General features: G+C 40.8%; 1 protein-coding gene across 1 annotated transcript in view; it reads left to right on the top strand.

Annotated features, from left to right (window-relative positions):
• LOC311514299 (uncharacterized protein) overlaps positions 1-12680 on the top strand; it is a 393040-nt gene that overhangs the window by 218828 nt on the left and 161532 nt on the right. The window contains exon 8 of the mRNA XM_084616784.1: positions 8061-8113. Within this exon, the coding sequence (XP_084472910.1) occupies positions 8061-8113 (53 nt within the window). The remainder of the gene's footprint in view (positions 1-8060; positions 8114-12680) is intronic.

The following is a 12680-nucleotide window of genomic DNA, read 5'->3' as shown; positions in this document are numbered from 1 at the left end:
GATGTGCACTCCCTGTTTAACAGCGACAATTGATAACTACTCTTTGAGTACAGTCTTTCAACCAGTTGTGCACCCACCTTATGGTAATTTCATCAACATCACATGCTTCTAATTTGCTTATGAGAATATCATTTGGGACTGGGTTAATAGCCTTACTAAAATCAAGATATATCACATCTACAGCTTTCCCTCCTTTCCACTAGACCAATAACGCTGGAAAGGAAGGAAATTAGGTTGGCTTGGTATAATTTCTTCTTGACAAATCCATGCTGGTTATTCCTTCTACCCCCATGGAAGGAAAAGGCCTGGGTTGATACCGTCAAATCATAGAAGTCAACGAATGGCTAAGAAGGTGGTGTCAGAGAGAAGGCTTTGGATTCTTTGACCATGGGATGATGTTCCAAGAAGGAGGAGTGCTAGGCACAGACGGGCTCCACCTAACGAAGAGAGGGAAGAGCATCTTCACAAGCAGGCTGGCTAACCTAGTGAGGAAGGCTTTAAACTAGGTTCACCGGGGGAAGTAGACCAAAGCCCTGAGGTAGGTGGGGAAGTGGGATACCAGGAGGAAGCACGAGCAGGAGAGCGCAAGCGGGAGGGCTCCTGCCTCATGCTGAGAAAGCGGGACGATCAGCGAGTTATCTTAAGTGTGTATCACCCTATACACAAGTGCAAGAAGCCTGGGAAACAAGCAGGGAGAACTGGAAGTCCTGGCACAGTCAAGAAAAAATTATGATGTGATTGGAATAACAGAGACTTGGTAGGATAATTCACATGGCTGGAGTACTGTCATGGATGGATATAAACTGTTCAGGAAGGACAGGCAGGGCAGAAAAGGTGGGGGAGTTGCATTGTATGTAAGAGAGCAGTATGACTGCTCAGAGCTCCGGTATGAAACTGCAGAAAAACCTGAGAGTCTCTGGATTAAGTTTGGAAGTGTGAGCAACAAGGGTGATATCGTGATGGGAGTCTGCTATAGACCACCAAACCAGAGGGATGAGGTGGCTGAGGCTTTCTTCTGGCAACTAACGGAAGTTACAAGATTGCAGGCCCTGGTTCTCATGGGAGACTTCAATAAACCTGATATATGCTGGGAGAGCAATACAGCAGTGCACAGACAATTCAGTAAGTTTTTGGAAAGTGTAGGGGACAATTTCCTGGTGCAAGTGCTGGAGGAAACAACTAGAGGCAGAGCTGCTCTTGACCTGCTGCTCACAAACAAGGAAGAATTAGTAGGGGAAGCAAAAGTGGATGGGAACCTGGGAGGCAGTGACCATGAGATGGTCGAGTTGAGGATCCTGACACAAGGAAGAAAGGAGAGCAGCAGAATACGGACCCTGGACTTCAGAAAACCAGACTTTGACTCCCTCAGGGAACTGATGGGCAGGATCCCCTGGGAGAATAACATGAGGGGGAAAGGAGTCCAGGAGAGCTGGCTGTATTTTAAAGAATCCTTATTGAGGTTACAGGAACAAACCATCCCAATGTGTAGAAAGAATAGTAAATATGGCAGGTGACCAGCTTGGCTTAACAGTGAAATCCTTGCTGATTTTAAACACAAAAAAGAAGCATACAAGAATTGGAAGATTGGACAAATGATCAGGGAGGAGTACAAAAATATTGCTCAGGCATGCAGGAGTGAAATCAGGAAAGAGATGTTAAGAGTAACAAGAAGGGTTTCTTCAGGTATGTTAGCAACAAGAAGAAAGTCAAGGAAAGTGTGGGCCCCTTACTGAATGAGGGAGGCAACCTAGTGACAGAGGATGTGGATGTATTGTTTCTTGACTTTAGCAAAGCTTTTGACACGGTCTCCCACAGTATTCTTGTCAGCAAGTTAAAGAAGTATGGGCTGGATGAACGCACTATAAGGTGGATAGAAAGTTGGCTAGATTGTCGGGCTCAACGGGTAGTGATCAACGGCTCCATGTCTAGTTGGCAGCCGGTGTCAAGTGGAGTGCCCCAGGGGTCAGTCCTGGGGCCGGTTTTGTTCAATATCTTCATAAATGATCTGGAGGATGGTGTGGATTGCACTCTCAGCAAATTTGCGGATGATAGTAAACTGGGAGGAGTGGTAGATACGCTGGAGGGCAGGGTTAGGATACAGAGGGACCTAGACAAATTGGAGGATTGGGCCAAAAGAAATCTGATGAAGTTCAATAAGGATAAGTGCAGGGTCCTGCACTTAGGACGGAAGAACCCAATGCATAGCTACAGACTAGGGACCGAATGGCTAGGCAGAAGTTCTGCGGAAAGGGACCTGTGGTTACAGTGGATGAGAAGCTGGATATGAGTCAACAGTGTGCCCTTGCTGCGAAGAAGGTTAACGGCATTTTGGTCTGTGTAAGAGGTTCATTGCCAGCAGATCAAGGGACGTGACCCTTCCCCTCTATTCAACATTGGTGAAGCCTCATCTGGAGTATTGTGTCCAGTTTTGGGCCCCACACTACAAGAAGGATGTGGAAAAATTGGAAAGCGTCCAGCGGAGGGCAACAAAAATGATTAGGGGACTGGAATACATGACATATGAGGAGAGGCTGAGGGAACTGAGATTGTTTAGTCTGCAGAAGAGAAGAATGAGGGGGGATTTGATAGCTGCTTTCAACTATCTGAAAGGGGGTTCCAAAGAGGATGGATCTAGACTGTTCTCAGTGGTAGCAGATGACAGAATGAGGAGTAATGGTCTCAAGTTGCAGTGGGGGAGGTTTAAGTTGGATATTAGGAAAAACTTTTTCACTAGGAAGGTGGTGAAGCACTGGAATGCGTTACCTAGGGAGGTGGTGAAATCTCCTTCCTTTGAGGTTTTTAAGGTCAGGCATGACAAAGCCCTGGCTGGGATGATTTAGTTGGGGATTGGTCCTGCTTTGAGCAGAGGGTTGGACTAGATGACCTCCTGAAGTTCCTTCCAACCCTGATATTCTATGATTCTATTGTCCTCCAGGTGATTACAAGTTGATCATTTGATTATTTTTTCCAGTATCTTTCCAAGTATTGGAGTTAGGCTGACTCGCCAATAATTCCACAGATCTTCTTTGTTTCCCCTTTTAAAGATAAGTAGTATGTTTGCCCATCTCCAGTCTTCTGGGACCTTATCTCTCCTCCAGAATTCTCAAAGATAAATGCTAATTTTTTCAGGATTGTTTGAAAACATCTAACTTATCTAAATATTTTAACCTGTTCTTTTCCTATTTTGACGTGCATTCCTAGTACCTTATTGTTAATATTAACAGTGTAGAATATCTGGCCACCATTAACCTTTTTAGTGAAGACTTAAGTAAAAGAGGCATTAAACACTTAAGCTTGCAGGATATCATCAGTTATTAGCTCTCCTTCCCCGCTAAGTGGATGACCTATGTATATAAAATAAAAAGCTAAACCATATGTCTAATATTTTTTGATATTTTAATATGCTGAATATGTCTGCTTTCATATATATATATATACACACACACACACACATACACACACTCAGTGGTAAAATACATTGTACTGTACCTGACATACTTTTTCCAATGTTCTTTGCTTACAAGTACATATCCAAAGTCCAGTGAAGTCAGTGGAAGAACTATCATTGGCTTCAGTGGGATTTTGATAAGTTCCTATAATTAATGTCCATTCTAAGTATTCTCTCACATGTTGTATTGTGAAAAAGTAGTCTTGATATTTTATCATCATTTTCTGTATTTTTGACAGGTGAAAATATTGTAGTAATGGATCAATACAAAACAAGCATTGTTTATAGGCCTCATGTCTTCCAGGAAATATAGCAAATTTAAATAATGTCCCATAGACAAAGGTATTGCATTTAGGTTTCTGAATCATCATAAAAATGTTGTGGTTTAGGTCAACACAGCATAGCTGTATGACTTCTGTGGCATATTATAATGAAAGGCATTATTAATTCGGTTTTGAAGTGTAATTTCCAAAGTCAACATTATTATGTAAATCTATAACTCCAGTAGTACTATTAATTCTCTCTCAAATGAATATATTGTCGCATTTAATTATGTAGGATACCTGACCCATTGGTATATACTAGAGGTGTTATTGTACTGCTCAAGAATCATCTGTATAATTAGTATTGACCCTGCATTGTGACTTTCAACATCTAGACCTAGATTGATTCCCCCACCTCCCTATATATATATCTCTAAAAGACAAAATCCCATAAGCAATGTTATATCTTAGGTTTAAAGGCTGAGATACTTTAAAACAAATATTACCAGACAGCCGTCTGTTGGCTAAACAATTGAGGAAGCCCAAAAGTTATATCTATGTATCCTAACTTGGATCTAAATCAAAGATCAAAGTGTATGAAAAATTATAGCATTTTTATCATTCTGCCTATTGTTGATGAAAACCTAACTTTGTATGGAGGCCTGCTATCATGAAAACTTGCAAATCTGAAGGGATGTAAATATGGAAGAATGACAAAATTCAGGATAATTGTAAGATAGGCAAAGAGGGAGTTTCTAATTGGAGGACTAAATTTTGCTGTCCTTAAATCAAGCAAAATCCACAATTATTTCAATTAGAGTTTTGCTTAAATAATGGCTAAAGAATTTGACTCACAGTAAATACATTCTGGTTCTTAGAATTCTACATGCAGTTTCAACTGACTGTTATATTAATTCCCTGTACTAAACTATAACATAATGTTGCTGTGCATTTTTAGACGGTTGCTAGTTTCTGCCCTGCGTGTGATTGCATATTAGTGGTGGGGAAAATGATTCCACTATAAGTAAAGTCAGTGAAGTAATTTGGGCTCCTTTGGGATGAAATGAGCCAATTCAATGTAAGATGTTTCACTTTTTAGATTTTCAATCTCTTGTTTCGCTTATCTTACAACAAAAATAGACCTATGCCCTGTGAGTATACAGACAAGGTTGGTGTGGTAATAGGTTTTATCTTTTATTCCTTAGGTCTGAGGTAGAGAGCTGCATAGCTCGAAAGCTTGTCTCGCTCTCCAACAGAAATTGGTCCAAAAAAGACAATACCTCACTATAGCGGGGTGGTCACCCGCTCCTGCCCTAAAGGGCTTGAAATCAGCCCTGGGAGAGGGCTGTGGCTGGGAGCAAGCCGTTCCCAGCCTGATTGGGGGATGCAGGCTCAGCTGGCCCTTATAAGAGGGCAGTGGGCTTGGACCAAACAGAGTCTCCTCTAGCTGTGGAGGGAGATGGGCCTGGCTGCTGGGGAGCTTGAGAAGGTACCTGGAGTGGACAAGGGCTGGGGGAAGGCCAGAAGGGTGGGGAGCTGTGGCCTGGAAACCCCCCAGGCTGCAGGCCTAGTGTAAGGCCAGATAGGTACTGGGGTTGCAGGGGGCATCCCAAAGTTAGACAGAGGCAGCAGGTCCAAACCCCTCTTGTCTGTGATGATTGGCTTATACACTGCAGTCCGCCCCAGTGTGCAGGGGCTCAATGGTAACTGGCTGTAGCCAAAGACTGAGGTGAGGTGGGGATAGTGAGTGGGGGTTTCCCGGGGAGGGGAGACATAGAGACTGTGGGGGGACTGCCAGGGGGCAGCACCCTGGGTAAAAGGGGCACTGAGGTCTGGGAGGGACACAGGGGCCAGTAGCAAGTGGGACACCATCCTGCAGAGGGCGCTCTGGAAACTGGAAGAGCTAGTTCCCTGAGAGACCAGCAGGAGGTGCCGCAGGGGTGAGTCCCTCACCGTTACACTCACCCATCTTGTATCTCTTAATATCCTGGGACTGACATGGCTACAACAACATGGGATTTATTGCTTATTACAACAATCTGTAACCCCTCACCCCCTCTTTTTGTCCTATAGCTGCAGAGATATTAAATGAGCCACCCTACTTAGAATATTCCCTTAGAATATGTGCTAACTACTTATGCTAAACAATCCATTACCCTTGCATTTAGCTCTTACAGTCAGACTACCTTTCCCAGACTTAAAGAGCTATGGGTGGCACAAAAACTTGTTTTTCTTACCAACAGAAGTTGGTCCAATAAAAAAAAAATATCTCACCCACCTTGTCTCTCAGAGTTAAGATATGTTATTCAGCTTTATGGGTTAGTGCTTATTGGCCTTTAACCTCTGAGAGTGTAAGTTCAATTCCTGATTGACACCATAGGCATTTGCCTTGTGCCCCTAAAATAGGTATCTTTTCTCACATCACAAAACTTTAAACTTGACAGTTAGGTCTGGATCATGATATGGGCTCAGCTGAGTACCTTCTACTCCCATTGATCTTCTGAGAATACTTAGCAATTAACAGTTAAGTTCCTTGATAATTTCTGAATGAATTAGGAGAATGAGTGTTACAAGTCAGAACTAGATGCATGGGCATAATTTAAGCCTGAAAAATGCTTGCCTTTTTTTACTTATTATGATTACTGCTATTATTACTTTATTATTTGTGTTACTGTAGCAGCTAGGAGCACTAGTCATGAACTAGGACCAATTGTGCTGGGTGCTGTATAAACACAGAACAAAAAAGATGGCCCCATCTCAAAGAACTTACAATCTAAGTATAAGGCAAGAGGCAACATTTAGATACAGACAGGGAGTACAAAGAAACAATGAGAAAACATTGGTCAGCATGATAGGCTGTGGTCTCAGCACACCAGCAGCCTGTTATCAAGTTTTTTGTAGGCATATGAGAAAAGGTGAGTTAAGAAGGGTTTTGAAGGAAAATAATAAGGTAGCTTTAAATTGTAGACATTTACAGGGAACACATCCCAAGCATGAATGACAGCATGGGAGAAATCACAAATGTGCTGTTTTGAAAAGTTAACAAGTGGGAGATATGGACTGGAATCATGGGCCATCAAAGTTGGGAGTCAACATTTTGATAGTGAATAAGGAATGATAGGTATGATGAGAATAGGCCATGTAGGGCCTTGAAGGAGAAGAAAAGTAGCTTATTGATAACCATAGAGCCAATGGAGGGATGGAAATAAAGGGGTGACATGGTCAAAGCAAAGAGCTAGGAAAATGATCTTTGCAACAGCATCTGAATGGATTTAAATAGAGCAAGACTGCATTTTTCAAGACCAGGGAAAAGGATGTTGCAGAAATTGAGATGTGGGATAATGAGAGCCTAGCCAACAGCTTTAGCTGTGTGGTTGGATAGATAAGACCATATCTCAGAGATCTTATGCAGAAAGAATCTGCAAGACTTAGTCTGGATGTGAGGACTTAGAGAGAGGTCCAGGTTGAAGATGACCCACAGGTTACAGGCCTAAGTGACAGTCTGGGTGGTGATGGTGGATCAAGAAAGGAGGGTTTTGGGGGAGATGCCTACGAGCTCTGTTGTAGCCATGATGAGCTTGGGCTGGTAGCAAGACATCAATGAGAAAATGTAAGAAAGACAGGCTGAGAATTTTATTTTGGACAGAAGAAGGTGGTTCTAGAATAGGGAGGTAGATCTGTGATTTGTGTTTATGGATGAGATTACTCAGAGATAAGATGTAAAAGGAGACCAAGGACACAGCCCTGTAGAACCTCCACAGAAAGTTAGAGAGGGGATGAGGATCTTCCGAAGGGCATGCTGAAGGAGTGTTTAGAGAAACAGGAGAAGAACCAGGAGAGGACAAAATCAAAGAAATGAAGGAAGGGCAGGATTTCAAGAAGAACATGGTTAATGAAGGTGGCTGACAGGTCGAAGGTGGCTGACAGGTCAAGGAGGATGAGGCTTGACTACTAGTTCTGAGATTTAATAGGGAAGAGGTCTTTAGAAACTTTGACAAGAGTGGTTTCGGTGGAAGCCAGATTGGAGAGGGTCTAGGATGAAATTGGAGGAGAAGAACTCCAGATTGTAAACAGTGCACACAATGAGCTTAGAGATAAAAGGAAGAAGGGAGATGGGGAGGTAGTTGGAGGGGTAAGTAAGGTCAAGGATGGAATTTTTTAAGATGGGAGAAACTACAGCATGTTTTTATTGTGGGGGGAGGGGGAAACAGGAAAGTAAGAGGATAAGGAGAAGAATTAGGGAGATAATCAGTGGACATAAGGGAGAACAGGAGATGGGATGGGGTCAATGAAGAAAATAGAGGGGTTAGAGGAGGAGAGTAATCAAGGAACATCTGCTTCTGTTGCAGGGAGAAGATGAAGACAGAAGGGGGAAAGGAAGGCAAGCCACAAGGAGGGAGAAGTCAGTATTGCTATTTGTTCACTTTCTGAAGACCAAATTCTGAATGCTCATTTAAATTTAAAAAAAATTACTGTGGGGTAATATAAATATGTAAGTTACAAGATGACCACTTGTTTGTGTGTTTTGCACAGATTTTTTTTGTGTGTGTTTTGAGTGCCACTGTGTCTTGAGTGACATTTAGTTCACTTTTATTGATACACTTTGGGACATAGTGGAGTTTAAAAAATGTCTAGTAACAAGTGAGATTCATCAAGATTTGTGTAAATCATGATGTCTGTATGCTGGTCAAATAACACTGCCTTCTAAATAACAGTATGATTTGGAATTATTTTCCATAAGAGTGGATGTTGTGGTGGAGTGACTTGCTGCTTATGAAAAAGAGATTGAGAAAATATCAACTAACAAGACATGGAAATAAATGGATTGACCTAGAGAATTTGATTATAGGGCATGTTACTTTTTCCCCCCACACTGGAATAATTTTTCATTCATTCATTTCTTCAAAGCACATACAAACTCACTCTCCTGCTGGTAATAGCCCATCCAAAGTGACCACTCTCTTTAAAATGTGTATGATAATCGTGGGGCGGGCGGAGGGTGAGAAAACCTGGATTTGTGCTGGAAATGGCCCAGCTTGATGATCACTTTAGATAAGCTATTACCAGCAGGAGAGTGGGGTGGGAGGAGGTATTGTTTCATGGTCTCTGTGTATATAATGTCTTCTGCAGTTTCCACAGTATGCATCCGATGACGTGAGCTGTAGCTCACGAAAGCTCATGCTCAAATAAATTGGTTAGTCTCTAAGGTGCCACAAGTACTCCTTTTCTTCATAGGAAGACTAAGATCTTTTACAGTCCATTGTCTTTGCTAATGGGCCATTAGCCCTGTCTGGCTTTCTCATTGTTGTACCTGATGTGCTAGTTGGGGATGACACCCAAAGTAGCCCATTTGAAATACATGGGGTTTGTATACATAGTCAATATTGACTATCTTCAGATACAGAAATGATACAGGCATACAAACTGGATAATTACATTCAGTAAATCATAACCTTTCCAATGATATCTTACATGAGCTATCTTGCGTAAAGTACATCTCCGTTATGTCATATCTATATCATAAACATATTTCCATAAAGACTATGGAGTGTAATGTCACAGTGGGTTCCAGCAGATCATGACTTTTCAGATATCTGACATGGCATGCTTTGTATGAAATATGTCATAATTATATGGCATGGTTCTTGGGTGCTGCTTTGAGATACAGAGTGCCACAACCTGATATTGTCTATCTCAAATAAATGTTTGTTTTCTGTGATGGGTTTTGTGACCCATGATGAATCAAGAAAGTGGAAACTAGCAACTTTCACTCTCTTGTAGAAAGCTGTGTAATATAGAAAGCTTTTTTCAGTAATTGAAAGCTACTTTGGATTGCTTGTTTCACACTTTTTTTATATTTATACAATATAATACTAGAAATATTAGGGGAACACATGAATCTGCTGTAAAACTAGTTTGACAGCTAAGTCAATTCATAATTATGAAGACTTGAGGTTTTTCAAGTTGCCTAGTGCAATTTTCCCTGAAGTAATCTAGTTATGGATAATAGTGATAGTTATGAAATTAGAAATTTTAACTCATTGCATGTAATATGTATCCACATGTTTTTAGTATTGTGTCTGGGTTGTAAGGAGCAAGCTCCTTGGGGTCTTTATAATAAATAATAAAAAGTTTCAATTAAAAGAAGTGACCGTCTTCCAAGAAGTCCAAGAATTCTCATTTGCCTTGTGTCCTAAACTTTGTATGTAAGAATATCCCTTTGGTGGAGCAACTCAAGTGGATTGCTGCAGCTCTGGGAATACTAAAACCCTACCAGCTCCTATTAGAGTTGGGGAATTTTTTTTTTTGGCTGAATAGTTTATTTGCTGAAAACTGCAGTTTCAGTATGACTGAAACAATTTACCAATTTGCCAAATAGTTTCAGACAAAAAAAAAATTGTAGTAGTTTGGGTTAGATTTACCCAGGTCTCCTCCAGTTCCAGATGGGTGCCTTGAACATCAGACTCTTGGCTATTCTGGGATGGACTTTCTGTATCTCCTGTTAAAGTTGTTCCACTTTGTATAAAATTCTTGAATAGACACTGGGCCAGTAAGAGAGTGAGAATGATTCTATGGCCTGGGAGTCACGGCATTTACCTAGGAGGTTGGAGATCTTCAAGTCCTTGCTCCAGAGTAGGGTTTTGAACCTCACGGGATCTCCCACATCCCAGGTGTGTCTCATAATAATGAGGCTACCAGGCTACCAAAGAGAGCAGCTCCTCCTTGTCTGGTTTTGTGAGTCCAACCCTTTATTTCCTTTGTTTTTATTTTTAAAAGGTTAAAAATGCCCCAAAATGAAACATTTCATTTGATTTAATTGGGGATGGGTCCTGCTTTGAGCAGGGGGTTGGACTAGATGACCTCCTGAGGTCCCTTCCAACCCTGATATTCTATGATTCTATGATTCTATGACCTAAAACAAAATCTGTGTTGACTTTTTCAGTTTGCAAAAAAATTCTGAAAATATTCAGATTTGGTTTGGGGTTTTTAGAACTGCCAGTGAACCAAAAAGTATCAGCTGTAGCTCCTTTAACCTTCATGATCTTAACAGGAGTTAAAGTGAGAAGGAAGTCATAGTGTGTACAATGAAAGGAGGTGCCTACCCACTAATGCTAGGGCTACACTGCACACCGCTGGCAGCAGCGTGTAGGGTACATGTAGCTTCATGTTGCAGTGAACAGCAGGCTCTGTCCATGCTACGGTGTGTAGCTACACAGGTCAGTGAAAGGCTCTGGGAGGGAGAAGGCGGCAGAGGGACACAGTACTGTTAAAAATAGCAGTGTAGATGGGAGAAACAATGCTTTGGTGACCTACACCATATACTCACAGATTTCAGGCATGTCCTTACTCTACTCACCTAAGCACTGCCTTACTGTCTACACTGCTGAGGGGCATGTACTGTATGTACTCTACACACCACCGAAAAGATTCAGCGGTGTAGAGGTCCTTCTAGAAGCTGCACAGCTCTAGAGTATTAAGTTTTCTGTTTGCTCATTCCCATTACATTACAGGTTAGCATGTCTCTAGTGGAGGTGGGAGGGGTAGTCGGGTGTGCAGCCAGCCAGTTTCAGTAGAAGCTGCACACGTAGCCCCAAGTCTGCATAATCACCTCTGCTGGATAGAGTCTGCACTGTGTTTATAAACTGCACAAGTGCGATACACGTTGTTGATTCTTCACTGTTTTAGTGTCATGTAAAAGATGTAAATAAATCAAGTGTGTAACTTCAAGTAAAACTGAAATGTTCAAAATGCTGCACAAGATGTGTGTGGCTAGCACACAGCAAAAAAGTATTTGTTTTATAGTGGTATTTTTTTATTTTAGATGTGTGCATCTGATTGATCGGAATGTAAGAAAGAAATGTCTTTCCTGAAACAAATATGCTATAGCTTGCATTTTGAAAGTACTAGATGAAGGCATAAAAAAGGTACAAAAGATACTTTTACATTTCCTGTTGCATAACTTTTTAAGCTTCAAAAATTGAGCAGGCTCTTTGGTTCTATGCTGGAATTCTAACCTGACAACTCTGCCAGCTTCAGAACATTGTTTTTAACCACTTATTCAGTTCTGTAATTCAGCAAACCTATCTACTTTGTTTAATTTGTCCTGGCTCCTGGAGGTGTATGTATGTAAAGTGTTCCCTCTTTCAGCGGTCAATCTGTTGGAAACAAATGTAAGAACTTTATGGAAGTTACTTTGCCTTGGGCCCTAGGGATTGATCAAAGAAAGCTTTTGCTACAAGTTTAAAAGCCAATCAGACATGTACGTTTACAACTAGAAGGGAAAGATTGATAAAATCTTTTCCCTAGACATTTGGCAGTTTTCATGTGCTCAATAAAACTAACTAATATATAAAAATAACATTTATAATATATAATATTTAAATTGCCAAAAATGTAATAATTCCATGTAATCAAATTCAGACATTTTTCTGCTTGCTTCCCTAACCTTTCCATTTTCTCATAATACTCTTAAGAAAAAAAAATTCCATTTATATTAGCTGTGTTTTGGAGTGTTTACTTTATATGGCCATATAGCTGGGGTGAAAAGGAGGATAAAGAGAGCTTTATTTTCTGCATAAAAATGTTTTCTTAGCTTTAAGAGCTTCTGTAAACAAGATTTTTATTAGTGTTTGTAATATGTTCCAAAATATAAAATTTTTGAAAGACCCTCCTCCAAATTTCAAATAAGTCTTTCCTTATTAAGATTTAATATTTTATAGCACCCACAAGTGTGCTAGGCTTTCAGCTCTTCTGTCAGGAAATAAAACGCTAATCATGAATTTTAATTTCATTGTTTTAAACTTCTTTTCCCATTATAAAATTAAAGATGGTAAACTCTGTTTGCACTAGCTTAACTTACATTATATTAGGTCATCAGTCAGGCTTCATTGGTGGCATGTAGTATCTGTGGCAGGCAAAACAAAACTAAAGAACGTGTCTATAGAATTATTTAAAAACAAACAAACAAA

The sequence above is a fragment of the Lepidochelys olivacea genome (assembly GCF_965140295.1).
Source record: "Lepidochelys olivacea isolate rLepOli2 genome assembly, chromosome: 1".
NCBI lineage: Eukaryota > Metazoa > Chordata > Testudines > Cheloniidae > Lepidochelys > Lepidochelys olivacea.
The sequence above is the reverse complement of the archived record's forward strand: the minus strand, read 5'-3'. Positions and strand labels throughout refer to the sequence as shown.